At 40.1% G+C, this 27,176-nt stretch overlaps 1 protein-coding gene across 1 annotated transcript; it reads left to right on the top strand.

The window, feature by feature from the left end:
- Window positions 1-143: 143 nt before the first annotated feature.
- Window positions 144-26,763, top strand: LOC308090027 (chromosome-associated kinesin KIF4-like; the record flags this gene model as incomplete). Its single annotated transcript, XM_080435053.1, is given in 31 exon segments — window positions 144-221; window positions 3,084-3,160; window positions 3,163-3,221; window positions 3,798-3,912; window positions 5,223-5,407; window positions 6,236-6,325; window positions 6,894-7,060; window positions 7,553-7,647; window positions 8,084-8,203; window positions 9,060-9,235; window positions 9,799-9,860; window positions 10,482-10,614; window positions 10,976-11,034; window positions 11,283-11,388; window positions 11,727-11,861; window positions 12,311-12,460; window positions 12,944-13,038; window positions 13,265-13,412; window positions 15,030-15,140; window positions 15,289-15,372; window positions 16,871-16,984; window positions 17,787-17,942; window positions 18,249-18,343; window positions 19,507-19,636; window positions 20,539-20,709; window positions 21,250-21,291; window positions 21,703-21,780; window positions 22,487-22,585; window positions 22,754-22,906; window positions 24,871-24,974; window positions 26,664-26,763. Coding segments are annotated over 30 exon segments (3,387 nt in total). The 5' UTR covers window positions 144-221; window positions 3,084-3,105.
- Window positions 26,764-27,176: the final 413 nt, after the last annotated feature.

The raw sequence follows: 27,176 nt of genomic DNA, 5'->3' as shown, positions 1-27,176 counted from the left end.
CTTTATATATATCTATGGTCCTGACCCTTTAAAGCGGACAAGGAAAGCGAGCGCACTGAGCGGAAATGGGAGGAGCTTAGAGTTTAAATCTGGTGGGCGGATAAAAAACATTTCTTAGTTTCTCGTCGTGTCTTCATCAGAAATTTGTTCGCCAATGGTGCTGCTGTCGACCGCTAAACACTGCAGGATTCCGTAGAAAACGTTAAGAAGCATCGGACTCTGTAAGTTGCCAATGTTAGGTAAATGTTAACTGACTTGTCACGATCTGCAAGTGTAAGCTAACTGTGAGCTTGATGACAGTTGACGTACACACCACGTTAGCATTACTGTAGCAGGGACGCCGGCTTTTGTGCGTGGCCATGGGGGCTGAACTTGACCACCACTCGCCCCCCCCCCCCCCCCCTTCCCCCCCTTCCCCCCCCCCTTCCCCCCCTTCCCCCCCACCCACTGCGTCGCGGGCATGTACGCGCGTGAAGCGCGCACGATTTTTTTTTGCTTAATTAATTCATTAAATGACCATAAAACAACATTAACAGCACTCTACCCATCCTTCAATGTGTCCCATCCTCAAATGTTTTACTTAAATAAAAGTACTTATTTTAGTAGTAGCCTATAGTTACTTCTGACTCCACTACATATAGACAAATATTGTACTTTTACTCCACTACAATTATTTGATAACTTTATTTACTATAGTTACTTTGTAGATTTTGATTATTATTACAAAACCACTTATACATTATATATACTTTGGCATTTTGAAAATAGCAGATATGCGTTGTGAGCTTGTAGATCTGCTATTTTCAAAGAATTTGTATACATTTTACACGTTTGAAAACTTGTGAAATGGGACCTTCTGCATAATGAGTACTTTTACTTTTGAATACCTTACTTTTACTTGTAATAGAGTATTTTTACACGCAGAATTGATACTTTTGTTTAAGTAAAACATTTTTTTGTACTTTTTCCACCACTGGTATTCAGTGCATATATAGCGACCCTTCATTTCAATAAGGGCAGACGGCAGAGCCAAAACCTGCAGAACATGTTTAGCACAGCCATGGCCATGGTTCACGCGTCATGGTGCCGAGTCCCCCTGGTCTAAAGTTGTGTTCGAATTTTTTCGAGCCGCAATAGCCCCGCCGCGAGCCGTTTCTATGTCTGGGCTATTGTTCTAGGTGTCAACGGCGCGTTAACACCTATCTGCGCCCCGCTATAGTAATGGTAATGGTAGTGGTACTGTAAGTTTGAGCCTGACATCTGAGATTCATTCATTCATGACCAATTGAGCGTGGGGGCGCTAGCCCCGAAGCCCCCGCGTCATCGGCGCCCCTGACTGTAGCTCCATAAAGAACCTCTCACTCCGCTATACAGAGCTGTGAGAGGTTCTTTATGGAGCTAGCATTACTGATGGTCAGTGGTGCTGGTAAAAGTACTTCGCATGTTTTACTTTAAAGTATCAATGCTGCAATGTAGAAATACTGTTACAAGTAAAAGTCCGGAATGTAAAAGTACAAAAGCTTTGATATCAAAATGTACACAAAGTACTATTATGCAGAATGTCCCATTTCAAGTTTTCAAATGTATAAACATCTTTTGAAAATGGCAGCTCTACAAGCTCAAGCTTGTAGAGTGAAATGTATGGGGCTGAAGTGGTTAATGTATGTTTCGTAATCAAAATCTACAAAGTAAATAGTAACTAAAGTTTTGTATAATGTACAATATTTGCCTCTGAGGTGTAGCGGAGTAAAAGTATTGGAAATACTCAACTCAGTCAAGTACAAATACCTCAAAATTGTACTTAAGTACATGTACTTAGTTACTTTCTACCACTGCTGATGAAGCACATTTTGTTCTTCGTATTTGAGAGAAGTTGTTTAGTAGCCTATTGATATGGTTAAACATATTTAACAGTTTGCAAATAGTACAGTGGTACGATTATACAATGGTGCTAAAAGGATCACACAAAAAGCCCTGAGGGCTTATTTCCATTGTGGTCCTGTGTATTCAATTCATAGAGACATTTAAAGGCATACAATAATATACCAGACATCATCAACACTAGTAGCAATAAAACTTATATGTACAGTAAACATTTGGGGGTGGGGGGGTCATTTCTGGTGGTAAGCTTAGACGTTAATAGGACCATGCAGTTGCTATTTGGGCTACCTTGTTGGTAAAGTTATTGTTTGGGGACAGACGGCAATGACACCGTTGTGTTGGGGAGGGTACAGGTCTGTATTGTTATACTTTTTTCCATGATGATAAAAGTATTAAATCATTTAAGTTAACCAAATGGGTACAGATCATCGCAGTGTTTAGTAAACGCGACTCGGGAAGCAAACCAAACTCCATGTGGAAAAAAATATCAGTGATTTTCAAGCATTTCTATTTATTTAAAAAAAAAGAAACTGTTTACCTCAATCTACTGTTAATTTAACTCCACATTTGTTCTTATGTTGGGGTTCACTAAAATCATTACGTTAATCTTAGTTTAGGGCTGATCAAGTATTTGTTAGATTTAATTTTAAGTTGATTAAAATGTTGTTGGTCTGCCATGGTGGATTGGCCAGTGTAAATAAACAGATGACTTGAGTGATGACACGCCTATTGAACATTTAGCTAATGGATGCACCAGGTTAAATCAGCCACCCACACGCATACACACACTCAACAGAGTGTGTTGTAATTGTATCTCCCGATTGGCTTTCATTGACATTTATATATCCTCCACAAAAAGAGATGGTATGCTGACCATCCTCAATATCTGTTATTTGTTTCTACCTGGCATTATTGAGTCTTAATGGTGAAAATATAAGAAAGTTGGTGCTGCAGAGTAAAAAAATTAAACTGGGTCCTTTTGGTGCAGCGAGAGAGGGACACATTTTTAGCCCTTTGATTCCGTAAATGTAGACATGTCATGAATGATGTGGCTCCTGTTTATAGTGTAAGGTGTCCCTCATTCAAAGCCATGTTCTGCACCATTCACTCTTAATTCAACAGCATTACACAGTTGTTGGCTGATAATAATCACGCAGTATATAACTTAATTATCAACATCTTTTGGTTGTTTCTGCTCCAAGCTGATCCACAGCCGTTTGCAACATGACAAACGAAGATAAGCTGATTCCGGTGAGGGTGGCTCTGCGATGCCGTCCACTGGTAAGGAGACCAGCGAGGGTTGCCAGAGCTGTCTCACATTCGTGCCTGGAGAGCCACAGGTCTGTCATGTGTTAGGAAACGATCCTCTTTTTCCTACTGACCAGTGACCACTATGTCTGACTGTGCATTTATATTATATAAATGCATATTCAATATATTGTATGATTCGGTAATTGTTTGATGTGCTTTACATTCTGCAACTAATAGTAATAATAGTTGGATAATGTAGAAATTATTTTGTATAACTTAAGATGATGGTTCAAATATATTTGCTCCTAAAGTAAAGTATAATAATCATTCTATGTCCTCGTTTAGGGCCCTGACAACTTGAACTGTAAGGGGAAAACGCTCAATAAGATAATTAGACTATTTGCACAGCATAAAGTAACCTTAGGCTATAGGCTGAGCTTTCTGTTCAATGCAGACATACACAAGCAGACTGACATCTGGCATCCCTATTGCCATATTTTAATTGCATTTGACTGTTGGACACTAGTGATTCTTCCCGGTTTAACAGCAACAATAAGGTTGCCTCCCCCGTCACTCACTTGTCAATGTCATCCAATGCGTACATAGAATTTATATGAAATGACTACCAAATACAATTCACTTTAACATGTGTCATTTGTTTTAAGGTGGTTGTTGGCACAGAGAAGACCTTCACGTATGACTACGTATTTGATCCAATAGCAGAGCAAGAAGAAGTCTTCATTAATGCCGTTTCACCCTTGTTGACTGGGCTTTTCAAAGGTACAGTAGCTCTAACCTGCAGTAATGCTTTCCCTAGATTGTTGTTGCTCTTCCTGGGTATTGTCGGCTGTGTCTAACTTGCACTGTTGCAAAAGCCACTGATTATACACTATCTCAATCATGCATCATTGTTTTGTGTCCTTGTCTTGGAAGAAATTGTGTCTTCCATATATGCAATCCTACTTCTCCTCTATCCCCTACAGCAGTGCTTCTCAAACTTTTTCATGCCAGGGACCCCCAAATTGATATATATTTGGCCGCGGACCCCCATCTGAAAATATGTTGCGCCAGGGACGCCCAGAAGCAAAGATTTGTGTTAAAATAAATCTATTCAAAGATTTGTACGAATCTTCAAGATTTTTCAAAAATAGCAGATCTACAAGCTCATAGCGCCGCGCTCGGTGCCGCGCTATGAGCTTGTATATCTGCTATTTTTCAATAGCCAAAGTATAAAAGGTAAAAATTATTGTGATGCTATATTCACACATTTAGCTGGGGACCCCCTGGAACCCCCTCAAGGACCCCTGGGGGTCCCCGGACCCCACTTTGAGAACCAATGCCCTACAGTACTTGTCCAAGCAATTTACCCTGACATAGTCGTTCTAGGATCATGTTACTAATGGTATTGTGTGGGTTCTTACCCTTGTAGTCCTCATTACTGGTTGCTTGGTACCAGTTGCGTGTTATCAGTGAGTGAAATTGAGTATTATTCACCATTGTGGTTATTACCCACATTTGGAATTAAAAAGTGCAAATCATATAGCATGTGGAAGTTATTCTTGAAACGGCTCATTGAGCATGTCGCTCACCAGTGATCTATGAATTGATTATTCTACTGCTGCAGCTTAAGCTGCTCTGGATAAGAGAGCTACTGGCCTATAATGTGATTGTTATGCCTACTAGACCATCACTGCTCGGATAATAAATGTATGTCAGCATTTATTATTTGCTCAATGGCATACATTGACACAAACTAATAAAGATCTACAGTATAGCAAGAAATAAATGCTACATTTAATAATAGAAATCTGCACAATAATTTGTGCAGATGAGAAAGAAAGGGGTTTATAACGAGTCAAGCAAACGCAACTGAATTGAAAATGAAATGCACAGAATGTCATGGTGGAAAAGGTCATAGAAATAAGTAATGGGCCACAATACATCTACTGATGCACAACCTTGGACACGGCATCACTCTTGCAACAGACACCCTCCTCCAGGTGACCCGAACCGATGCAAGTGATAAAGTGAATTAATGGATCGCTGCGTACAGTGATGAATGTTTCTTTATGTACTATGAACACATACAGGATACCATGCAACTGTTATAGCCTATGGGCAGACTGGCTCAGGCAAGACCTTCTCCATGGGTGGCACCTACACGTCTGCTCAAGAGAATGATCCATCTGTTGGAGTCATTCCCAGAGTCATCAGACAGATCTTCGAGGAGCAAGAGAAGAATGGAGAGCTTGAATTCTCTGTGACCTACCTGGAGGTTTGTGGGGAAAAAGGCATTTAATCGGGGCACTCTTGGGTGGCGTAGTGCTTAAGTACCTGTCTGGGGGTTTGAATCCACCTCAGAGCATCTAATACGAACACAACTGGCCCATGTTCAGGCGAGGGAAGTCGGCAGGGGAGGATGATATTTGCCGCTACGCGTGAATCTAATCGGGGCTGCACAATTACTTATGCGATATATCCTGATTGAATATTCCACAATTGATAGTTTGCACAGTATAGGCATTGTAGTAACAATACTGAAACATAATTGTATTACATGTAGGTTATAAACTAAGTCAAAGCCACTAATGATGGCTAATCATTAAAGATGCCGTATTTGGGGCTTGGCATTTAGCTATAATGGTCTACTAGACTACAATTGCTTTCCGATCGATTATGTAATACTTAATTTTAGGGTGACTGCTGAGATTAAACACGTTGCCGATAGCATAACTGAATGACCAATAATTCAGTTATGCTTTAAAGGTGGTGTAAGTGATAATAATTGTATATATGTATCCCTGTTCTGTAACACAGGTTTCCCAGCTCTGTAAAAATGGAAGTCATGAAGCCAAAAAAATGGCAGATAAAATTGAAGCAGATAAATGGGTTCTCTCCTCTGATTGGATGAAATTGGTGTCCAACCTGAAAATATATTTTACGTTTAGTAAAGATCTGGAAGATGGGGCAAACTGAACAAACTATAGCAATGATAACTATTAGAATATAGAGCTTTAACTTTTTAACAACTTTTTGTTTTGGCCAAAAAATATTTGACCTTTTAGCTCATTACACGTATGTGTGCTTTTCATATTAACCACAGATCTACAATGAAGAGATACTGGATTTACTGTGTCCTTCCAAAGATAAATCCCCCATCAGTATCCGTGAGGACCCCAAAGAAGGCATCAAGGTGGGAGATTATTTTGGGTGTGGGGCTTTCATCGTTTAACAGTATATAATGATGTGCAGAAGAGGTTGGCGACACTCTCAGCCAGGTTCATTGGTCGAGCTATGTTTTTGTGATCACATGTCCTTGAATGTAGATATTTGAGCCCTAGTGAATAATCCTAAGGAATTACATCCATCCCTAACCCAGTAGCTCAGTCCTCGGGTGGGGTGTCGTTTTAACTATGTCTTAGTCAGGTTTCGTACAGGTGCAAACAAATATTTTTGAAGATCCTTGATTTTCTTTTAAATGTTTTAAGGAAAGTACTATATTTTGAATGAATAACTGGAAATACTGGTATTTATAATAGTTTTAGGTTGTTATTTTTGTGAGATGGCTGGTGCATATTGTCTATCCTGATGTTCTAGCATAGTAATGTTGATTTAAGGGTGCTGAAATAGCCAGGATACGTGGAAAAACTGTTACCACTAAAATGGCTAGGATGTGACTTTTTTTTCAAACCGGTAGAAACTATGCTTACCATTTTGCTAGCTTTTTATTTGGCTTTAAGAAAAGTATCCACTCCTCACAGATTGTAGGCCTGACGGAGAGGCAGGTGTCCTCTGCCTTTGAGATGGTTGGCTGCTTGGAGATTGGAAACGCTGCTCGCACTGTGGGCTCCACAGCCATGAACGCTGCCTCATCACGTTCACATGCCATCTTTACAATTACCCTGGAGCAGCGCCACGGGAAAGACAAGTCAGTCACCTCATCCATGTTATCTTCTCTTCTTTGAACATAATCCAGAAATCACTTACACCCAACAAAATGCATGTCTTAAACTAAATCTAAGTTTTATGTCTGTCTGTTCTGATGGAGGGGTAATTGCAACGATATCCAAGCTATAGTAAAGATGGCCGCATCTAGTGTCCAGTCTGCTTCAAATGACTTTATTGACATTTGAAGCAGCACTAGACATCCTACCCAACACCAGGGTTGAAAATTATCAATGGGAGAGTTAGGGAGACTGCCTCCAGCCACTAGTTGTATTGTAATATCAAAACCCTAACATACAGATTGGTTAATATGTCTTATTCATTCAAATACGTCCTGGATTGTAGCTTAAGCACTGCTCTCCTATCTCACTGTCCTGTTACTAGGTTCATTTATGGTGGTATTTGGTTGATGACTTTACTGCATGTTAAATTCTTAGAACTATCAACATGTTTTTAATTTAATCTCATTTTGTAGAACTGAATCGGTGGTTTCGAAACTCCACCTCGTGGATCTGGCTGGTTCGGAGAGGCAGAAGAAGACAAAAGCAGAGGGTGATCGGTTGAAGGAAGGCAAGCCAAATCCTAAGTCTGATTTATACTTTGTTGCACTTTGTAAAATATGAATTCCACCTCGCCCACTTCAAGCACACGTTTCGGAAAGGCTGCAGTCATTATTCAGTGCCTTACCCAGTACACATTGGTACTGTTGGTGGGCACCCAAGATATATTAAACTCAACCTGCCACACGTATTGTAGTAGACAATTTCTGTCATGGCTAATCGGGAGACTAGAGAAACATCAAGACAAGACAACACAACATTAGCATACAATATGCAATACAGTTCAAGTTCCAACAACAAATCATGTATATTATATAACCAAAGTAAAAAACAAATAAAGGTGGTGTGCTTTGAAGTGTAGATAGTAAGTAAGTAGATATACAGTTTACATTAAACTGTTTTGACTCTAAATAAAAATCCTTCATGAACACTTTTGTGTCCGCCAGGCATCAGCATCAACCGAGGACTTTTGTCTCTGGGTAATGTGATCAGTGCCTTGGGGGATGAAAGTAAGAAAACCACCTTTGTTCCATACCGGGACTCCAAGCTGACACGCCTGTTGCAGGGTATGTATACATGACAAAACATAGGGTAAAAGGGTAATTATTTATTTTATTATATAATATGGCTCTTCTGTTGGGTGCAAATGACAAAATTGTATTGGTGTTCATATTCCATAAGAAAAAAGTAGTATCTTTACTGAACATTTGCCTTCAAATTTCAAGCCTTTCTTTGGGACATTTTCAAGCCTTTATTTGACAGACAGTAATAGTGGAGAGAAAAGGGAAATGGCTGGAGGAGAGGGGTGATCAGAGGCGTCGCTAGGTCTCTACTGCGTGCGCGTGCATGTTCCCCCCCCTGCACGTGCGAATTCGGGTACTTTTTCCCCGTTTTTTTTGTTACTTTATTTCGGTTTTAGGGTTAGGTTAGGGTTATAGATATATAATTAAAAAAATATATATTGGTGGCTTTGGATAAAACATTGGTGGCTATAGCCACCAAAGCCCCCACGTAACGACGCCACTGGGGGTGATAGTGGAGAGAAAAGGGTGATGGTGGAGAGAAAAGGGTAATGGCTGGAGGAGAGGGGTGATGGTGGAGAGAAACGGGACATGGCAGGAGAGAGAGATGGGCAAGGGCATGCAGCAAAGGGCCTCAGGTCCCCGGGCCGAGTAAATAAATAAAGCCAGCGATTTTATTTATTTTCCCCTCGATTTTCAGGAGCCGAGATACAGAATATTTCCCAAATACTTTAACCAGGAAGTGAATGGAGCAGTAAATCTTCGGATCATGTTATCTCCTGGTTCTGTTAATTAAAATATTTCCCCCAAAAAGTGCTCCTTGGCAGTGAATGAGTTAATAGATGCGCTCTACCAGGTGAGCCTGAAATTTCAATCTTTGCCAAATTTGCATTTTCATCAGATTCTTTAGGAGGCAACAGCCACACGCTGATGATCGCATGTGTAAGCCCTGCCGACTCTAACATGGAGGAGACCATCAACACGCTGCGCTATGCCGATAGAGCTCGAAGGATAAAGAACAAGCCTGTGGTCAACGTTGACCCCAAGGCTGCAGAGCTCAAACGGATGAAACAGCAGGTAGGGTCATTAAATCACACTGTCGTGTCGTGGACTAGGCCGGGGTTTTAACCACATGATCCCCTGGCATCCCTCCCTACTCTGTGCATGTCATAGGCAAACGTTGCCTATGACATGCCTAAGTAGACCTATCAGGGACACTGGTCAACAAAGTGTATATAGGGTGTTTATGCTGTGACAGGGCCCCAAATTGAGATGTTCTGGACTAAGTACAACTGTAACAGCAATATGAATAGTACATTGCATCAAATAATGGGTCGTGATTCCATAGTCGGGCCTATATACAGTAGCTCCACTGAACTAGTTCACATGTAAAGAGAAATTACCATTCTTCCTCAGACCTCTGTTCATTGTTTGGACTCTATGTTTAAACATTTTATTCCAAAGTTTGATCCTAATATTGTGTGGTGAGTTTGAACACTGGTGTAAGATGATTTCTGTGCTGATATCTAATTTGGACTGATAAATAAGTCTCTGAAACTGTCACCAAGACTGTACGGCAGCTATTGTAATTTGCTTTTATTAAATAAAGTGGTGGTGTTTCTGTTCCTATTGGCCCATAGATTCAGGAGCTGCAGGTGATGCTGCTGAATGCTCGTGGAGGTGTGGCTCCGGTACTCTCTGGGTAAGGCACTAAAACATTTCCTTCTACAGTTGCGTGTTTTGTGGTTAAAATAAATTGGATATTGTTATCCCAATTACAGTATCTGACTATCTGTATTTCATGTCTATTAGTCTTAATAATTTGGCTGACAGAATTATTTTGATGCAGTTTTTTAATCTTATTTTAGATTTCTGGCTTTTTGGATGAAAGTGCAGTAATACCACAGTATCTTGTGCCTCAGTCTTTGCCCAGTGCTCTCAAACAACGAGGCCCGGACCGCTGGCGTAACGGTCCGGGCACTTAGGTTCCAATGTAGCCTGACAGTGTATTACGGGTTCGAGCCTGACAATCTCCCCATCTCTCTCCCTGTTTCCTGTCCATCTCCACTATACCTATAAATAATGGCAGAAAAGCCCAGAAAAATCTTTAAAAAAACATTTATACATACCGGTAGATCACGTCCCAAAAAAGGAAATCTGAGCACAGTTTTTATTAGACTTGACAACAGATGTTTAGACTTCATCAGAGTGAAAACACTTTGGTGTTTATAATGTTTTTTTGTTAATAACTTAGTTTTTTCCACGTGTAACCAAACTCACTCAAAAAATCCCATAAACCCCAAACATGGTCCGTTCACCACAGGTCGGAGCCAGCCGAGAACGTGACAAAGCTTCTGGAGAAAAACCGTGCTCTGCAGGACAAGAACGGCAAGCTGAGCAAGGAGCTGAGCCAGGCCGCTGCCCAGACGGCCATCATGTTTGAGAAGATTATTGAGGTAAATATCGATGCTCGGTTGTTTGGAGTCCTGGTGTGTGTGTGTGTGTGTGTGGGGACCAAGTGTCTAACAACACTTAAGTTGAAAATAAGTAACTTTTGTTGAGCCACACTTGTTTTAACGGTCAGATGACAAAGTTAACTTGCCACTATTTTCTACATTTTTGCACAACAGTGCAAGCTCGCAACATGTGCCGCAATACATTTCGTTCAAAGTGTTAGCCAGATACAGTGTTTAAAGTTTAATCACTTTCAACCTCCAAATGCAAATTCATGATATTTCTTATGTCTGCAAACTGCAAAGTACCCATTTTCCATCAGTTACTTTCATCACAGATTGTGTTTCTCTTGTTTCCTTGTAGACGGAGCAAGTAAATGAGAAGCTTCAAAGCAAGTTTGAGGAACTGCGGCAACATGAGGCGTAAGTTTACTAGTAATCGGATCACAGACGGTGAAAAGTAGGCTGTGATAAACCATATATGGGAGCCAGCATTTTCAAACACTTCCATGTGTTCAGTATTTTGATGCCTGTATCAGTTTTGCATTTCATTTTGGGCATCAATTTTGAAATAAAAAACGTCGCTTAGAATAGTTAGCAATAGAATGTTATGATTTCTACATGTGCCTTTTGAAATGCATGCCATGGTTCTTTTTTATTTATTTATTTAGGTGTAGAGTGGACCTTGAGAACGTGCTAGAGACCCTGGAGGACCATGAGTTGAAGGGCAAGGTGGAGCTGATGGCTAACTTGCGGGACATCATCATGGAGCTCCAGGTAGGGAAACTTTGAAAGGTCCTCTATGTTGATAAAAGTACGTGGAGAGCCTTCCATTTTTAGTCAGACTATAAGAGATCACATGTTCCGATAAGTCTCTCTACGTCGTCCTCTGCTGAGCCCTCCAGTCATCTTATGATAAGTCTGGTGACTTGTAAATTCAAAGAATGTGCTAAAAGAGACTTGGACTGTCGGATTTTGATTTTGTTGCATTGGAATAGAAGTTGAAGACGACCCCTAAATTGAATGAAAACAAATCCTGTATCGCAAAGCTTTCCACTAAACCGTGTTACTCGAAGACATTATGTTAATCTATTTTCTCCGATTTTGCTTCTCAGAACGAGAGTGCATGCATTGCTGCCTCTATTGATGCTCTGACCGCAGGAGAAGCCGGGTCTTTCAATGCCAGTGGAGAAGCAGCACCTCCAGGATTGGGGAATGACAGTGACGGCTCTTGCAAGGACCAATCATCCGTATGTACTGTATTAACCACTTAAACCCTCTAATCTTAGCAAAACAGACCTTAGTTGCAATTGTACTTGGACCGCTTTTTCGTCTACTCTACACCAAATGTCTTTGCCAAAAATAGCCGATCTACAAGCTCACAACGTGCCTCAGCTTGTAGGGCTGCTATCTTTGGCAAATACCCCCCCCCCAGAATAGGGATGCTGTGGTTGAAGTGGTTGAATCAATGGTTCTCAAAGTGGGGTGGGGTCCAGTAAGGGGGTTCCAAATGGACCCTTACCTGTCTGTAACTCTGAGAGTGTACAAATGTATTCAATACATTTGTACACTGAGTTATGGGGTCCTTGAAATTAAAAAGTTTGAGAACCATGTTTGCCATGTTTGCATTGAATGTGGTGGATTTAGTTAGATTCTGCATAACAACTGATGTATTCTTCCCCTTCACCTCACTATGCAGGAAGCCTTGGCTGACACTACCCATCACGCTCTGCGCCAGGCCCAGCTGTCTAAGGAACTATTTGACCTAGACAAAATGTTGTCTTTGAAGGAGGCCTACATTAAGAAAATGTGTGAAAACCAGCTGGAACCTATGCAGACTGATTCTCAGGTAGAGCAGTGTTTTTTTATTTGCTGTAATCTTTGCTTTTACCAGTATAGAGACTGTGTAGCGAGACAGGAAGTCAGAGAATGGGTTGAAGTACTGCAATATTCCAGGTGGAAGCGTTTCATAAGAATTAACAAGAATTTATGTATTTAGGTGTGCATGACTGAAATAAATAAATATGAACTATATTCACTCCAGTATAATCAAACTATTCCTTAGAGGCTTTTGGCTCAGACAGTGACTTGGTGTTGGCACTTGGCATTAGTGATGGAAGAATTCACTTTGCATTTACTACGTTTGCAATTTTACTGAATTACTTTTTTAATAAGTGCATTTCAAGCACATGTTTTGAGCAATTTGCTGGGTGAGATCAACATGAAGCTCCATTGATCAACTATCCAACAGTCCTGTTGGATGTTTCAGACAGTCATACTGTATGTGCCAAAGTCACACAGTTGGGTTTCTAAGCAGCATGTCGTTCCACAGAAAAGCCTGCAGTCTGCAGTGGATTTGCTGCAGAAGGAGAAGGAGGAGCTCACGTTGGCACTGCACTCTGCTAAGAAAGACACCAACCAGGCCAAGTAATGCCAGTTAGCTTTACCTTGTATAATGACTACCTCATAATGACTTGAATTAGGGCTAAAATGTGGGTTAAATTATATATTTTGGCCTCACTTAATTTGTTGATTTAAGAAATACATTTGGTCTGAAATGCATTGTAAACTTTTCTTTTTAAACCTTACACAAACAGGGCGTTTATATTTAATTCGTTTTTTTGTATTAATATACAAAACTATTATTCTCCAGGCTTAGTGAGCAGCAGCGGTGGAAGAGGCTACAGGAACTGGAGGCTAACATGTCAGACATGAAGAAGAAGCTGCATGATCAATCTAAACTCCTCAAACTTAAGGAGTCGTCTGTCCGCAACGTCTCTAAACTCAAGCAGGAGATACAGGTGACTTTAAGGGCTTCACTCTACTCCCACCACCATTTTCTTCTTATGTTACTGATATGTATATGTCACAGTACGTTTGGAGAACCAGTACGATTGAAGACAGAGCGCTCGTTTTTAGGCACGGGGCTTCGGGGCGATGCGGGGCTTTTCGAGACAGGGTTTATTAGCGAGGCTCGCGAGGAGGAGTCCTTCTCCTCCTCCGTGTGTGTGTGTGTGTGTGTGTGTGTGTGTGTGTGTGTGTGTGTGTGTGTGTGTGTGTGTCAGGGAGAAACTAAAACAAAAGCCAGCAGAACACAATAAAAGTATCTTAACAGTCCACCTGATTCGAATGCTATCTGCATTGAATGGGGAAATAGGCGAGTTTATTAGACCTTTGAATGGGCGAAATAGGCGACCTACTTACCTACCCACGATTTATCAGACCATTCATTGGGTGTTATCAAGACATACTAACCTACCAACTGACATGACTTAATAGTTCAGTTTAGGTTTCGCTTTTGGTTTTGGACCCTGACGGAGGCGCGCAGTCACAGGCGAACTGTCACCCCGTGAAGGACCACAGAGGGAGCTAAGGCGACCGAGTTGCCGTCCTGAACGGTGTGACGTTCGCCTGTGCCTACTCAGCGCCGTTTGAGTTATGTACCGATAGGCACAGAATCGTAAATATTGTTGTGCGGACTGCTCCGCCTCCAAGTAGGTCAGTAGCTCCTGAATGAATGGTCTGATAAATCGCGGGTAGGTAGTAGCCTATTTCGCCCATTGAAAGGTCTAATAAACTCGCCTATTTCCCCATTCAATGCATTGATAGCACTCGAAGCCGGTCACACACGCGCGCACGTGTGTGTGTGTGGTCGCGGCAATATATGCTTGTGCACAAGCCTGGCTTGTGGCTCCCTCTAGTGTTGCTTCTACAGAATTGCTGGGTGGGTGGTAAAAACGAGCGAGCCTTCTTCAATCGTACTGGTTCTCCAATCATACTGTAACATATATACTAGTTGCTGGTTTTTTAAACATATTTTTGGGCCTTTATTAGTATACAGGAAATGGGGAGGGAGAGATGGGTAGTGACATGCAGCAAAGGCCGTCGGGATTCAAACTCGCGACACGCTGTCAGCAGCCTAGGTGGCCGGACCGCTACCCTAGCCGTCCGGGCCTATAGTTGTATTTTTATGGACAGATGTGGTCAGTTTCTAACAACCCTGTGTATCTTTCAAGACCAGTCACATGACCATTCTCCCATCTATTTTTGATGCATCACTAACACATCTGTCAGTACATGACATTATTACCAGATCTGGTGGTTTGCAGTTTCAGATACCGTGTACCTAATTAAGACAGGCTTGTCCTTTTTGTATCGATTGAAGGCCACCGATAGATACCAGGTACCTCATTAACCACTTAAACCCCAGCATCCTTATTCTGGGGGAAGCTGAAAATGGCACATCTACAAGCTCACATATTATGTGCGCAGAGCAATAACAGAAAAGTCGCTAGTATAGAGCCCTGAGGGACTCCGGTCAACCAATTAAAGGGTTTCATGTGGTAAGACAGGCTTGTCATTGTAGGATTTGAAGGCCACATATCTGGTAACTCATTAAGACAGACTTGTCCTCGCAGGGTATGAAGTCACAGCGCGTGCGTCTGATGAGGCAGATGAAGGACGACTCTGAGAAATTCCGACAGTTGAAGACCGAGAAGGACAAGGAGGTTCTTCAGCTGAAGGAGAAGGTCTGTGTTCTATTGACAGTCTTGGATTTCAACTGAATTAGCAGGACTTGAGTTGAATGAGCATACATTCCAAACCGATGCTGGACATCAGTGTTGAGTTCCAGTTTATAATGTTTCTTGTGCCATTAATATTTGTCTCTTTTTACAGGATCGTAAGCTACAGTTTGAGTTGCTGAAACTGGAAAGGGACTTCCAGAAGCAGACGAATAGCCTTCATCGCAAAACAGAGGAGGTCAGGCCTTTTCTAATATAAGTGATAAAAGTTAAAACCGCTTATACCACAGTTCTCTGATTTGCTTGATCTTTCACTCCCTCTCTTGCTCTGACACATGTACTACACCAGAGGTGTCAAACTCATTTTGATGTCCGGGCAAGATTGGTCAAGGTGACTTGAGGTGGGCAGGAACCAGTTGCGGACGCACATGCGCGCTCACACGCATTCAGTTATACAGCATTGTTTTTCAATCTGTTGTCTTGTCTTGTCTTATTATTATTATTATTATTATTACCCTTATTATAAACCATTTTAAGTAGAATAATTCAATTTGAAATTAAACAATACCTGGTAATGTGTGTGGGTGGTTAAATAATTACATTTATAGAACAGTGGTGTAAAGTAACTAATTACATTTACTCAAGTACTGTACCTAAAGATTTGAGTTTTACTTTACTAGAGTATTTCCAATTTCCAGAACTTTTACTTCTACTCCACTACATCTCAGTCACTGCTATAACTACAGTATATCACTTAAAAAAATGTTTTATGAAGATTAGCTACTTTAATTATTTACATTAAAATCAAACAATGCAATTTGTAATGAGCCCATCCATTTGAAAATAATTAAATTCATTACCTGGTAATGTGTGAGGTAATGTGTGTGGTTATGATAATGTTCTCATGAGAACGGCCAATAACATTTACATTTTTTGTTTCTGTTAGCTAATGTGTGCCCATTGTTCTCAGGTTTCAGCTATAGATCACTGTACACAACATTCTTTTTATGCAGGCATACCTTCAACAATGAAACTCAGACAATGAACGTTCTCACACACACACATATATATATATATATATATATATATATATATATATATATATATATATATATATATATATATATATATATATATATATATATATATATATATATATATATATATAAATATAGACATATACATATAATATAGACATATACATATAATATAGACATATACATATAATATAGACATATACATATAATATAGACATATAATATAGACATATAATATAGACATATAATATAGACATAAAAAAGTTAGAGAACCACATATTATAGCAACATAAGTGTTTCAGAAAACTGTTAGGATTTAGGAGACATTTGTAAAAATGTCCATGATTTTTCAAAAATAGATCTACAAGCTCATAGTGCGAGCTCCTCCTTTCTCAGGGCAAGCTCCTGAGAAATAAAAGAAGCAGCTTTGATACATTTATACGTTTTTAACACATATATGATTAATGCTTCTAACTACCTATTACCATTATTATATTTTCAAAAATGGCAAATTTACATGGTGTAGCCAGCATGAAATTTCATCTAAGTCACTTGCTGCTCCCAGACAGTGTGTGTGTCAGACAGACAGACAGACAGACCCGCAAAATGCCCGCGAGTTTGACACCCCTGTACTACACACTTGAGATGACGGTCGTCTCCATTTAAATTTTCTATGACAAATGTTGTCTCTCCCCTCAGGCTGCCGCAGCAAACAAGCGGCTGAAAGATGCCCTGCAGAAGAGAAAAGAGGTGGCTGATAAACGCAAAGATGTCCACGGTAGAAAAATGGAGGGCGACGCTGGTAGATTTAAGGTAATAAAGCTTCTATTTGGGAGGAATTTACAATTCTTCATCCATTATATTCAGTTCCTCCTTTGGATACCATGTTTTACAAGACTAGGAAGAACTCCCACACATTTTTCAGATGGCCCTCCTGGTGGCGCTATAACCGGCCGCTTCCAAGTTTTGGCCTACAACTGCTGAACCGTGCATTTCATAAACCTCCGTAGGGGTGTCACAAGTGCTACAAATGCCATGGTTTGTTTGCGGACACACTATTTCTAACCAAATTGGGCACAATGGTCTCCTGAGTCATGTGACAATGACAGCCAAACAGGGTTCTGATATTGCCTGTAATGGCCTTCACAAATGTGTGGGTGTGGCCTATTTCTTACACAGAAATTATCATGAACGCAACATCCAATCGTAACCAAATTGGAATCGTTGAGGGGCCTTAGAGTGCATCTCCAAAACCGGTTTCACTTCTACCGATAGATGGCACCACAAACCGGAACAGTTGCACTGTCTATCGTACAAACTGTATTCCCCCTGTAGCTGACGGCTGCACCACACCTGACACAGCCTTGGTAGGCAAACCGGCCTGGTAGAGGTCTGTGCTCCAAGGAGCACGCCTTTCTAGTTGTAAATGTGAAGAGGAATGGGTACTGCGTGCCCTTGTTTCTTGTGAGGTTTTATTTTGAATATATTGCATTTGGGCTGTTTTTAATTCTCCCACAGTCAAAGTTCTAAATGTGGGTACCATAATGGTATATCATTTGCGCTTTATGTGCATTCTATATTTATCTGTACCTCGCATTGCATTTTGTGTGGCCAGGCATGGTTCCTCAATGAGGTGGAGGTGCTGGTGAGCACAGAAGAGGCACGACGGCACCTTAAAGACCTGATGGAGGACCGGAAGATCCTGGCACAGGACATCAAGCAGCTCAAACAGCAGATCGAGGCAGGGGAAAGACCTGCTACCAAAAGGAGGGTGAGGTGAAAGTATACCACTGTTCAGCAAAGCTAACAGTTTATCAACAATGTTTAAAAAAATAATAATCTGGTATCATGGTCTGTTTAGTTTCATCCATCATGGATGAAACGGAACAGAAGTTCACGTGGATTAGCACATGGATATTGTCACATAGTTACTTTGTTTTTTTCTGCTGGTTATAGACTTAATCCTATACTGTCACATAGTTGTTTTTAACCGTCTATAACCAGGAGAATTGACTGTCTAACCAGGAGAAATAACACTGTGCAATAATCCTGTACTGTGGCATTGTCTCCCATGCAGCGCAGGACACTGCTCCAGTCTGAGATGGAGAATCGAGCGATGGAAGTGCCTCTGACTAAACAGGTGGATAACCTTGAGACAGAAATGGCATTACGGTGAGTCTCACATTCAACCTCACTCCAGAACAAGCTCAGTTGTTAGCGCCATCTCAGTTACAGGCTTGCTATAATGCCTAGGACACGTAAAGTGGATAGAAGCAGGCGATGCCCCGGCAAGTAAGCTACTCGCTCATTCTATCCACCGTTTCAAATGAGGTTCTCTAGAGCTCCATTTGGAATGGAGTGAGATCTGGCAACGCAAGACTGTTACTCTAACTTCAGATTTGTGTAAAAGTGTTTAGTCTTGCTGAAGTGTGAGATTATTTGCTGTGCTCTTGGAAAGGAAACCAAGCTCTGATGGAGTGACGATGCAAATGAGTTTACCAAATGGTGTATGTATGGCATTTAGACATGTTGTCTGTCTGGTGTTTATGTGCTTTTGTATCGACTGTTTGACATCCAAGACAACATGGTTAAATATCAACCAGAGTAGAACTTTTACTCAAGTGACTATCATAAATCGTTTTAAAATGTGTATATAGTCAGAGTCTGGCAATCGTTTTAAAATGTGTATAGAGTCTGGCAATAGTTTTAAAACGTGTATGTAGTCAGTCTGGCCAAGTCATCTGCTACAGTACTTTATTATTTGGCTACGCGACCTCTCAAGTCCTACATCCTTGATATATGCAATCTTTTATCAGGTGTGGGGCATGTGCGTTTTCTTTTTACTTTGTTCCTGATGTCCTTGTTTCTATTGTTCCTGATGTCCTTGTTTCAATTGTTCGTGATGTCCTTGTTTCGTTTGTAATGCTGAGGCATACTGTTTGTCCGCTGAATAGGACTAAGATGTTAAAGTATTGAATCAATCTTAATTTTGTAATGCGTGAGAGGGGCAGTTACCTTATTATATTTTCTATAAATGAAAACTTAATTGGAACACCCCCTCATGTCATGCATTAGAAGGACAATATCCGTCACCAGAACCAAGGACTGGTGTTTTCAATATATCTAATGGGTTTAAAATAGATTTGAAGTTGCAAACGGGTTTATATAGGAAGGGCGTGTCTGATCAAATTAATATTGAATCAAGCAACTTCAATAAATACTGGGTCCACACAAAGACCTGAGTAGATAAGAAGAGTAAAAAATTGTTTATTTGTATTCCTGTTTTTAGAGTGCAATGTACATAATATGTTGATTTTAAATGGTCCTTTTAACAGGAGCGCCCAGATTGCTGATCTTCAACAGAAGGTTCTGGATGCAGACAACGAAGGGCGCCTGAAGCAGCGCTGGGACAGCATTACATCTATTGTCGATGCAAAGCATGCCCTCAAGGTCCTGATGTCTGAGGTGAGCCCACCAGCTAAAGCTATAGGGTTTACTGTCTGAGGTGAGCCCACCAGCTAAAGCTAGGATTTATGAGATGATAGGATGTATTAACTGTATTTCACCATCGCCAGCACAGGTTATGTTTTGTCGGTTAGCAGGGGGTGGCAGCGGCTCAGGAGGTAGAGGGCCTGTCTGGGAACCCCGCAAGGTACCCGGTTCAACCTGCCACTCCACCTGGCTTTGTGTTGAAGTATCCTTGAGCAAGAAACTGAACCCAACTGCTCAATGAACAAATTGTTGCCTCTGCTCTCGGTGTGTGAAACGCACATTTTAAGGCAATAGGCTTACTCGATATGACTATGTCATAAGCAACAAGTTGTTTTTGCGTATGTGTTCATTACGTTTATCTTAATACATCCATGGTACACTACTAGGGGCGGAAATTGAGCGATTCTGAGGGCTACGATTCAATTAAATTGCGATTCACGATTAATTTACTTCCATTATCTTTTATTGATAATAAAACTAATGGGAGAGATGTGTCAGCTGGAAGGTTATATTTGCCAACATCAACAATTGCAGAAAACCAACAAGAAAATAAACTCCTTTTTTGTAAAATAATACTGACTTATAACAAAGTCGGTATTAATTGCTGAATCGATTGTTTTCCACCCCTAACACTACAGCAGACATTGTAGGGTGTCATTTTTGTTTTGATAAAGACGGTAACGCAATATGTACACATGCTGCCACCTCGACGCATCCCATTGAGCTTGTAGATCTGCATATCAACATTTCTCCATGGAAATGATTATGCAAAATATTATTGCGATTTCTCAAATAATTGCAATTATGTAACAATTGTGACAGGCCTACACACAGTATGAAAAAACACATGGAATTTGTTCTTTTTCCTGATCTAGTTGGTGACTACTAAAACGAGTAACGCTAAGCTCGAGAGTGAATTCCAGCTGGAGAAGGCGAACTTGCTGGACTTGGGGAAACGGTTGGGTGATGAGAGAAACGTTGTATCGACCATGGAGATGGAGCACCAGCAGCAGTTGATTGAGATGGAGCAGACGCATCAAGAGACGGTATTTATTTCTGTGTACTATTATTTACTGCTTTTGAAGAGTGCAATGAAAAGAGTTTTGTGTTAAAGGTTCATTCGGCCATTGTCGGAATTATGAACAGTTGGGGTTCTAACGTATGGAAAATAACAATAGCCCAAATGTCTCGGAAAAAGAGTACGGTAGGTTCCTGAAAAATATTTGTGTAGAACTGAAGTGATGACTACAGATCAGGTTTTTGGGAGAATAATTTTCAGGAATCGGTCAGGGTTTTCAGCTGCACGATAAAAAATATTCCAGGTTTTTTTGTCTTTTCATCCAATGGATGAAGGCCAAATCCAATTATCTGTCAGCAGCTGCGTGTTTTAAAATGACGCAACTGGTTTGCCGTCTTGAACGCTTCCACCTGTTGGAACTGTTGTGTGACTACGTGATCTAATTTGTTCAGCAACAATCTGATTTGTTCAGCAAGATGACTGAACTGTGTGTGAATGGATGTCTCCTTAATGTTGTTCGATGTTATGCTTTAAGCATCTTTGTATTGTCTTCTGTCCCTTCTTCCAGGTCCTATACATCCTTACCCAGCACCCACCACGACAGACTTCGGTACTCGTTGAACCAATGTGTGACAAATGTATTGGCATATTCTTTCAAGTTAAAACTTTGAGCTCTTCAGACGATGCAGACTTAGCATATGGCCCAGAACACAAATCTGTCTTTTAAACAACTGTCCCTCGTTGGGCTATTTTGTAATGTCTTTAAGAGGCAATTGGAAATGCATTAAATCAGCTAATCTGCAAAGAAATTACAGATTTTCGTTTCCCAGACTTAACTGTTGTGTCGTACACACACAAGGGGGAATGGTATATTGCACTCATTTTAACTTACAAGTCTAATATGCAGTTATAAGATGCATTATATGAATATAGTCCAAACCAATCTACACATTCTTGACTTAGCCTTAACAGTTGTTTTGGAGTAGAATTATTAAACTAGTTGTGTGTTCAACCATTTTAGGAAGAGGAACTCTTGAAGATGCAGGAATTGAGTGATAAAAACAAGGCGTTGATGGAGGAAGTTGAAGAATATAAACAGGTAAGACTGGTAATCTTTAGTTTAAAAACAACCTCAACATTTACAAATTAATATTTTGTACATAATGATTCAGAGGTAATGTAATACAAAATTCTCAATCACAGGTGTAAAAAAATCAAAAGTGGGTGAAATTCTTTGTCATACTGTACAAGCTCCATTACAGTTTAACCCATTTAGACCTGAGGCCAATTCTAAACTTCTAAATCCTGACGTGTGTGTCAGACATGCAAAAGTGTCACTTTTCAGCTACAGTCACCTTTTTGAACCCAAATAGGGCAATTGTGTGACACCTGACCCGAAAGAAAACAACATGTTGTCACCTTTTTCACCTCGGGGCTGTTTGCATGCCTGGTGTGTGTATAGATATAGATATACATATAGATAGATAGAGCAACAGTTAATGTTAAACAAAGGTGTTTCCGTATAAAAACGTATAGGTGTTCCAGATCTAAATGGGTTAAAAAAAAGGTGGAAACTGATTAGAGTAGACAATAGAAAAACAGATTAGGCAATATGAGTAGTGTGAAATGTATTAAGGTGCGTGGTTAAAAATTGAAGTGGAATGACGTAGCCAGATAAATGGCAGATAATATGTTCATAAGGTGCATGGTTTAAGGAAAACCTATCATGTTTACATGTCTGTAGATATTTATCGTAGACTAGGTTATACTGGTTATGTTGGCAATGCAATTTTGGTTTGTTACAGAAACTAACGTTGCTGGCCAGCGTGCGAAAACCCCCAGCACCAGCCAAGGCGGAACAGAGCCTGGATGACTCTTTTGAGTTCATCCCACCACCAGTAAAGGTGAGCCATTTCTTTCACCTGGCACTCAGTACTTTATTTGGAAAACCCAGATCAAATTGTATTGTACATGTGCAAAAGTAATGGTCTCTATTACTCTCTAATATTGGGACACTACTGAATGAGGTGTACTTGGTGTCACATCCATACTGTTTTCTCTGCCCACTGCAGTCCAAAAAGGCAAAGCACAGCACAGCCGCCCATACAATCTGTGTGGAGGATCTCAAGTCTGCTTCTGAGGAGGAGGAAGATGAAGAAGAGGAAGACTTGTGGCGTCCTAACCCTAACAAGAGGAAGACTTACAAAAAAAACAAGTTCACTGGAGTAAGATTTTGTTCCAAGTCAAAATGTGTTTTGGAGGCACATATCAGCATTTTTGCGTTGAAGCTGCCAACAGCCATAAATGATGCTGAATATCTTTGTTTACTTTATCATTGTCATGTGACACAAATACTGTCCATTGAAGTTACCACTGGGCGATGGTGACAAAATCAAATATCACAAAATTATTAACCAAATTAGACTGTTGATAATGTAATATTTTGGCTATGACTCTGCTTTCACAAGGAAAGTTTGACTAAGTTAAATAAAATAAATGAAAAACATCATTGTAAAAAATATGGCGCACTCACGCATTAGAAGGACTAGCAGCCATCAGAACCAGGGACGTGCGTTTTCAATATGTTTAATGTGGTTAAAATGGACTTTACGATGAAGAGAATAAAAAGTAGGTTTTTTTTTTTACTCTAACAATACTCTTACTCTGCTTACTCACTTAGAGTAAGCAAAGTATCTGTACTTTAACTACTTTTTATTCTTCCCATCGTGAAGCAAAGTATCTGTACTTTAACTACTTTTTATTCTTCCCATCGTGAATCATCATTTTCTGTAACAGACATGGAGACCCAGAGACTTATGTTCTCCACTACAACCCCTTTAAGGACTTGACGTACTTGCTCTGACCTGTCCCTACAATGTATCTCCCAGCACTAAGTGCAGGGCATATACAATAAGATTCTTATGTGTGCTGCCAGTCCCTGGGTCGCTAGTACACAAAAATGTTTTCTAAATCCTAATTTTTTTGAAGAAAATAAAAAGAAAAAAGTTCAAGATTTTTCTAAAATAGCAGATCTACAAGCTCATAGTGCGGCACTTGGTGCCGCGCTATGAGCTTGTATATCTGCTATTTTTGAATAGCCAAAGAAATCTAAATCTAAATCTACCAATTAAAAAACGAGTCTCTATTAATGACCGGGGGCATTGTTGAAACAAGCGATTAAAAGCCTCTCTTCTAATACAAGCCTCTTTTTGTACAATACAATAATATAGTACAAGCCTTTTTTCGAAAAATAGAAATATAGGCCTCTCTCTTATATATGCCTCCTTTCAATCAAAACCTGGTACCTACTACAGTTGAAACAAATAAAAGCCCGGGTCACTATTAGAGGATTTACGGTATAGGTAGAACAGCAGGTATGACAAACCTATTCACAGCAGTTTCAGAAGGTACAGTACGCATATATCTTTGGTCCAGACAGTTTGGTTCCATTTTGTACTGAGTTTCAGACCTCTTAAGGGTTCACTATCAGTAATTTAGCTGGGGACAACTTGGAACCCCCTCAAGGACCCCCGGGGGTCCCCGGACCTGACTTTGAGAAGCACTGCATTAATGCACTCCTCTACTTGTGTAATGGTGCTTTTTTTTTTTGCCTGAGATGTTGCGTTACCCAAAGTCACTGTGTCAAACTTCAAAACTGACTGGGCCAGATGAAAATCATAAAAACAATCCATGTATTTATTTTGTAGTATTAAAGGGATACTTCACTTTAGGAACGGGGAAACATTTAAAAAATAAATGAAAAAAGTAATGGAAAATTCATGGCCCCCTCACGCATTAGAGTGTCCTACTAATGTGTGAGGGGGCCTTTATTTTGCCATGACTTCAATTTTTTTATATATATTTTTAATGTTTATTTTATGTGAAAGTGAAGTATCCCTTTAAACGCCTTTCCATGTCACTCAGGGAGTTAAAAACATAAAATCGATCACAAAAAGGAAATAAGATAAAGTCCCAACAATATAATGGTTGGGGAAACGCAAAGAATAAATCAAGTAGAGAGAGGTGATGTAAGTAGTGAGAGCCTAGGTGATGAAATGACAACCAGACAGATATAAGGCTTTGACAGAGCAATAAATGTATTGGCATCTCGTGAGTGTCACCAGACAAATTACTAAACCAAATGACCAATAAGCTACCTGGACATTTTTTTTCTCTTTCTCCATTTCAGGATCTAAACCGTCCAATGGAACTCAGTCGGACACCCGACAGTCTTCTACTTGACCCCACCACCCCAGGCGGTGGATTCTTCCACCAGTCACTCAGCCAAAGACGGTGAGCCATTCACTCATTCATGAGTTTGAACTGTACAAAGTACAGCAGCACAAGATTGTATCCCCTAAATAATGTCTGCCTACACCTCCAGGAAGCGTCATTCCAAAGTCTATACCAGTTGTTTTATAACCACGCCCCCTTCTGTGGCCAATGCGGAAGTGCCTCTGCCTACAACAACTGCGGGCTATTTTTTTAGCCCGTATAGTTTTTGACCGTGACGGAGGCGCGCCGTCTCAAGCGAACTTGAGCCACGTGAGGCACCGCTATAATAATTATTGTAATTACAATATAATTATTGATGCCTCATTTCTATCGGTACTGGACTACGGAGATATAATCTACCGTCATGCAGCCGCCGCCACACTCAAGCCTCTGGACTCAGTTTACCACTCAGCCCTGAGATTTATTACTGGTGATAGCTACAACACCCATTACTGTGCCTTGTATGATAAGGTGGGCTGGTCTTCTCTGACTGAAAGACGCAATGGTCATTGGCATCTTTTTATTTATAAAGCCCTGGTTGGAAAATCACCTCCTTATATCTCATCCATGCTACGTCCGAAACCTAATCACATTCTAACTCGCTCCAGCGATTGGCTAATCCTTCTGGTTCCTTTTGCCAATTTGGAACAGGGAAAGGCTGCTTTCAGCTTTGGTGCACCTGAGTCTTGGAACCTCTTGCAACAAGAGCTTAAATTGAATACCCTAGTATCTATTGGCCATTTTAGGAATCTATTTAATAACCGTGTATTACCTGTATGCAACTGTTTTAACTGATGTTAACATGCAATTGTTTTAACTGTTTGTGTCAACTTTATTGTTTTTTCTTGTTGCTCATGTATTTATATGTGTGTAATCTCGGCATCATTGTAAATGAGGGTCTCCCTCAATGATCTCTCCGAGAATCTTAAATAAAGGTTGAATGAATACTCCTTGCCAAAGCAATTTCTGAGATACTTGACCTTCAAGTCATTTTAAAATGCTTTGTATAGTTTTATAAATCATTAGGAGCATTTGATTGCTTATAACTACTTGTATAGCTAAAAGCAGAATATAATGCATTATATGTATTTCATAAGGCGCAGTGGTGTAAAGTAACTAAGTACATTTACTTAAGTACTGTACTTAAGTAACATATTTAGGTATTTGTACTTTACTTGAGTATTTCCAATACCTTTACTTCTAGTCCACTACATCTCAGAGGCAAATATTATACTTTTACTCCACTACAATTATTTGAAAACTTTAGTTACTAGTTACTTTGTAGATATAAATGATGGTATTATGAAACATACATTAACCACTTAAGCCCTATTTTATACCTAGGCTATTTGAAAATAGCCGATCTGCATCGCGTTGTGAGCTTGTAGATCTGCTATTTTCAAACATTTTAGTACTTTTACTTTTTATACTTTAAGTACATTTTGATACCAATACTTTTGTACTTTTACGTAAATTTTGAATTCTGGACTTTTACTTGTAACAGAGTACTTCTACATTGCAGTATTGACACTTTTACTTAAGTAAAACATTTGAGTACTTTTTACGATAAAGTACTCAAATGATAAGGCGGCATAGAAATGGGCTTCATGGGATTTTTATCTTTCTTTCTAAAGTTCATGTTCAGAAACGGGGTTGCACTGAGATGAAAAATAGTGCAATCCTAAATGATGTGTTATATCATTTCAGGATGAAGAAGAGGAAAATCTTTCTGAAGAAGAAGAAGAAGAAAAGACTAGGAAGTCACCAGGATAGCTTCTTCTCTGGTTGTACGCCAATCAAGGAGTAGTTAGCCCAGTGGCGCCTTCTAGCGTACTCCTTCTTTCTTGTCCCTTTAAATGTTTTTGGAGGATGGGTAAACGATCCCAAGATGTCTGTTTATGTTCAGTGATGATCATTCATGGACCAATGTTCTGCTTTGTTGGCAAATGTTGTTCTCTGTGTGGCTCTCCTTTGGTGACACTGGACTCTGTACACTAGCACACCAATTCCTTGAACTTCAGAGATAAGATGATTCTAGTAAGAACGAAAGAGGAGGCGGAAGTAAAAAATAAATAAATATATATATATATATACACACACACACACGCACACAAACACTGTATATTAAATTAGTGTATCAGCAGAAATCAGTATATCAATTGCAGTCGGCCAATACACTCAAATACTGAGTCCCTTACACTCAAATTGAAGGATGCCAGT

The sequence above is a fragment of the Gymnoscopelus braueri genome (genome assembly GCF_963280865.1).
Source record: "Gymnoscopelus braueri genome assembly, chromosome: 8".
Classification (NCBI taxonomy): domain Eukaryota; kingdom Metazoa; phylum Chordata; class Actinopteri; order Myctophiformes; family Myctophidae; genus Gymnoscopelus; species Gymnoscopelus braueri.
Note: the sequence above shows the minus strand (reverse complement) of the source record. Positions and strands in the feature narration are given on the sequence as shown.